The sequence below is a fragment of the Perkinsus marinus genome, assembly GCF_000006405.1.
Source record: "Perkinsus marinus ATCC 50983 genomic scaffold scf_1104296964884, whole genome shotgun sequence".
NCBI lineage: Eukaryota > Perkinsozoa > Perkinsida > Perkinsidae > Perkinsus > Perkinsus marinus.
Genome location: NW_003204524.1, coordinates 1 through 1,702, shown reverse-complemented (window position 1 = coordinate 1,702; position 1,702 = coordinate 1). Strand labels below are relative to the sequence as shown.

At 47.8% G+C, this 1,702-nt stretch overlaps 1 protein-coding gene across 1 annotated transcript; it reads left to right on the top strand.

Moving 5' to 3' along the window:
• Positions 1-633: 633 nt before the first annotated feature.
• Pmar_PMAR026754 (hypothetical protein) lies at positions 634-1,005 on the top strand (the record flags this gene model as incomplete). The annotated part of the gene is made up of 3 exons (XM_002769777.1): positions 634-704; positions 769-876; positions 926-1,005. Coding segments are annotated over 3 exons (259 nt in total), but the record flags the coding sequence as incomplete, so codon positions are not given.
• Between the last annotated feature and the right edge of the window lie 697 nt (positions 1,006-1,702).

The window sequence follows — 1,702 nt, the reverse complement described above, 5'->3', positions numbered from 1 at the left end:
TTTTTCGACTCGTGCACAGTCACTCCAACAGGTACCATCTGCGGCTCAGGGGGTATGCTCTTACACTTCACTGATTTGACCTCCAAGTTTTGGGCCCGTCTCTTCGTAGTTGGTGAGAATTCGAAAGCGGTAAAAAATACTAACTTTCCCTGGGGAAGTATATCTATAACTTTGCGCCTGTTCTAGTTTTCTCTGCAGTGGAAAAATTCTACTAGTGTTTTCATATCACAGATGGAACTCCAATAATTAGAAGATGGGGACATGCAGTCTGAGTCTGCCGAAGGAATATGAGAATGTGAATTTTCATGTACAATAGTAGCTCAGAAGTATTGACTATGTTCTTCATCCTATCATTCATCGTAGCTCTCGTTGGTGCGGGAAGTGCCTCACGCCCCCCCACGTGGACTTTCTAAGACTGGTAAAGTCCTGTGTCCCACCGGCACTGGTGAACAGGAGTATGGATATATACAAGTCAGTCCACTCGGAAGGTTAGTAGATTTGGCCACGAGTGGCTGTGCTGTGTTGGCTTACTACTTCTGCCGCAGGTTATTCTACGCTTCCATACAGGCCGATGGGAACCCTACGACGGCGCCCACTTTCTTATTCATTAACGGTGGCCCCGGTTTAAGCAGCATGACATATACGCTGGAGATGAATGGGCCATGCCTTATGTCTCCGACTTCCAATCGCCTGGTCACGAACACGTGAGTCAATGGGAATTGCCCGTTGCCAATGGATCGATGGGATCCAAAGTTTCTACATTCTCAGGTTCTCCTGGACGAGAAAAGCTAATGGTATCTGGATCGATACACCGGTACCTGCGGGGTTCAGCATAGGAGCTGTGGAGAGTGGATGGGATAATTTGATGCAGAGCTTGTGAGCTGCTTGCCGACGACAATCCGATACAGCCTATTTGCTCATTCAGCGAGGAGTTCGTCAACGAATTCTTCAAACAACATCAAGATCTCAACCACAACGTACATCTGGTCGGCCTCTCGGCATCGAGTGAGGTCACCTAGGCCGGGACGGTCATACCATTGTCTTCGAGAGTATTCTACTTCATTCAGCCTCGATGATGGCTGAACTGGGATCGCGAATAATCAAGTCTACGTCAAACAAAGTCGATTTAGTGGGATTAATGATAATTTCTGGAGTAGTGGCACCACAGGCTGTGTGGGCTTTTCGTGCCTACAGGCGTGTTTGGTGAGGGTCGTCTCAGTTACCAAGGGTGCTTAAAGATGGCGACGGATCGAAAACTGCTACCTAAGGCTGAGTTGAAATGCTTCCTCATTGTTACTCAATCGATGTTGTACTTCTACTCAGACTTGATGAGATGGCTGCGGGCTTTGTGAAGTGTGAGAAACAGATAGCCGAGTGCAATAAAAATGGTCCCGGGAAAACTCCTGTCTCAGGTGAGATCGTGGGGTTTTCATTTAGAGAGTCCGAATTCCATGCCAGCTGAGTCATGCCACATGAACACATCTCAGCGGTAGTCGGATGATTTCTGCAATTCCAGAGTCCTGCAAGCAAGCTGTAGCCTTCTGCGATAAAGTCGTTCTCGAACCAGTTTTTAGGGCGAAGATAAGCATGTAAGGTTTGCACTATAAACGCATCGGCTTCTACTTGGCTTAGCGCTCGACGTCACTCTAGAAACATAAGTACTGGTGGCTAGCGGGGGCATAAGTACACAGCTATTGCTGGA